The sequence below is a fragment of the Orycteropus afer genome, unplaced genomic scaffold, assembly GCF_000298275.1.
Source record: "Orycteropus afer afer isolate SDZICR_OR568_19922 unplaced genomic scaffold, OryAfe1.0 scaffold00136, whole genome shotgun sequence".
In the NCBI taxonomy this organism is placed as follows: Eukaryota; Metazoa; Chordata; class Mammalia; order Tubulidentata; family Orycteropodidae; genus Orycteropus; species Orycteropus afer.
Genome location: NW_006921723.1, coordinates 111,437 through 113,416, shown reverse-complemented (window position 1 = coordinate 113,416; position 1,980 = coordinate 111,437). Strand labels below are relative to the sequence as shown.

General features: G+C 48.6%; 1 protein-coding gene across 1 annotated transcript in view; it reads right to left on the bottom strand.

The window, feature by feature from the left end:
* The window catches only part of TPM4 (tropomyosin 4), a 26,285-nt gene that overhangs the window by 10,251 nt on the left and 14,054 nt on the right, over positions 1 to 1,980 (bottom strand). Inside the window, exon 3 of the mRNA XM_007945300.1 lies at positions 1,051 to 1,184. Coding sequence (XP_007943491.1) covers positions 1,051 to 1,184 — 134 coding nt within the window. The remainder of the gene's footprint in view (positions 1 to 1,050; positions 1,185 to 1,980) is intronic.

The following is a 1,980-nucleotide window of genomic DNA, read 5'->3' as shown; positions in this document are numbered from 1 at the left end:
GTAAAGATCTACCACCTTGGAAACCCAGAGGGGGTCACTATGAGTCAGAATTGACTCGATGGCAGTGAGTTTGGTTTTGGTGTATCTGTGGAAGGAGCCCTGGAGGCACAGTGGTTAAGCACTGTGCTGCTGACCAAAAGGTGAGTGGTTCAAACCCACTAGCCACTCCATGGGAGAAAGATGTGGCAGTCTGCTTCAGTAAAGACATAGAGCCTTGGAAACCCTATGGGGCAGTTCTGCTCTGCCCTGCAGGGCTGCTATGAGTCAGAATTGACTCCATGGCAATGGGTATACACTCTGCCATAGAGGATCTGCTCAATTACCCGTGGATGGGATTCCATTTGGGAAAAGGGTTTTTCTTTTTTATGTTAATGAGGTCATATCAGGGTAGAATGGATCCTAAACCTAATCACCTCTGAGACAGAAAAAGAGCAGATTCAACACAGAGCAGTAAGCACAGGGGGGAAGATCCACGCCACATGGAAATTGCCAAGGAACCAAGGAAGAGAAGTACAGAGACAGGACCTTCCCCCAGAGCCAGCGCCCTGGATTCAGACTGCCAACCTCCTGGATGGTGGCAAAATAAGTTTCTGCTCCTTAAGCCACCCACTTGTGCTATTTCTGTTACAGCAGCACGAGGAGACTAAGACATTGCCCAACAGCCTGAAGCCCTGTCTGAAAGCCCACACAGAAGAGTTTTCCATCTCTGCCCAGACAGCTTTGGAGCCACAGGGTTCCACTCATCATGGAACTATTCCTGTTGTCTGCAAGTAATTAAACAGCTTTCACTATTGCCAACACCGTGTACGTGTCTTGTGTGTATGACTCGATCAGGCTAAATGGATATAACACCCATGGTTTGGTGCCACTGGGTGGGATTCTCATCCCAGTAGTCTGATGGCTACTTGGGATCCAGGCACAGGCTTTAAAGCAATCTGTGTGTATGTAATGCGGATCTCACTGCTTTTTCACCCCAGCTCTGGAAGGTCAGCCTTGTGACCCATTTTCCAGAAGTAAACACAGGTATTACTAGGTCCTAGGCATCCTTACCTCTCACTCTCATCTGCAGCCTTCTCCGCTTCCTCCAGCTTCTGCAGGGCTGTGGCCAGGCGCTCCTGAGCCCTGTCCAGCTCTTCTTCCACGAGCTGGATGCGTCGGTTGAGAGCTGCCACATCACCTTCAGCCTTGGGGGGAGCAGAGGACAGCCAGGTTAAGAAATAACAGGACAACCAGCAGCTTGAGCCCCTGCCCCCAACACACCTCGGCCAACACGCTCTGCCACCAAAGCCCACCCAGGAATCTAGGCAGTAAGGAATTTGCACTCTTGTCTGGAGAAGGAATGTATACTTCTAGTTTATGTTCCCTGGCATTCTAGTCTCCCAGAATGCCAGGGAACATCTGTCACTCAACAGCTGAAGGTGTGTGTTCCAGCACAGGGTAAAAGGTCAGGTCAACACCAGGTGAGAATAAGGAGCACGCCATGGGCTCTGAGACAACAGTGCTAGCCTCTCTAGCAATTAATAATGAACCCAAAAGGTAAGGTCCCCGAAAAAGTACAGTGGGTAAAGAGGAAGTCCATCAGCGACCTGGCTCACTCTGCCATAGAGGATCTGCTCAGTTACCTGAAGGGCAAGATAAATGCAGGAATATGGGAGGTTCATGCTATAGGAGAATCCTGATCTAAAGAGGGAGAAATGTGGAACAAAACCTCAAGATCTAATGGAATCCAGACTTCATGGAGCTATTGAGGCTGGACGAACCCCTGAAATCTTTAAACCTTAAACCAAAACTATCTCCTGAACCAAACAAACAATAATTTAGCTTAATTAGAAAAGAATGTCTGTCTTAAGCATTGGGTTTTGTAAAGTATTGTCTGTTGTCGTTATTGTTATGTGCCATTGAGTCAGGTGACCCCCTCCTTGGGTTTCCGAGGCAGTATCACTACTGAAGTAGATTGCCCAACCTTCCTTCCGAGGAGTG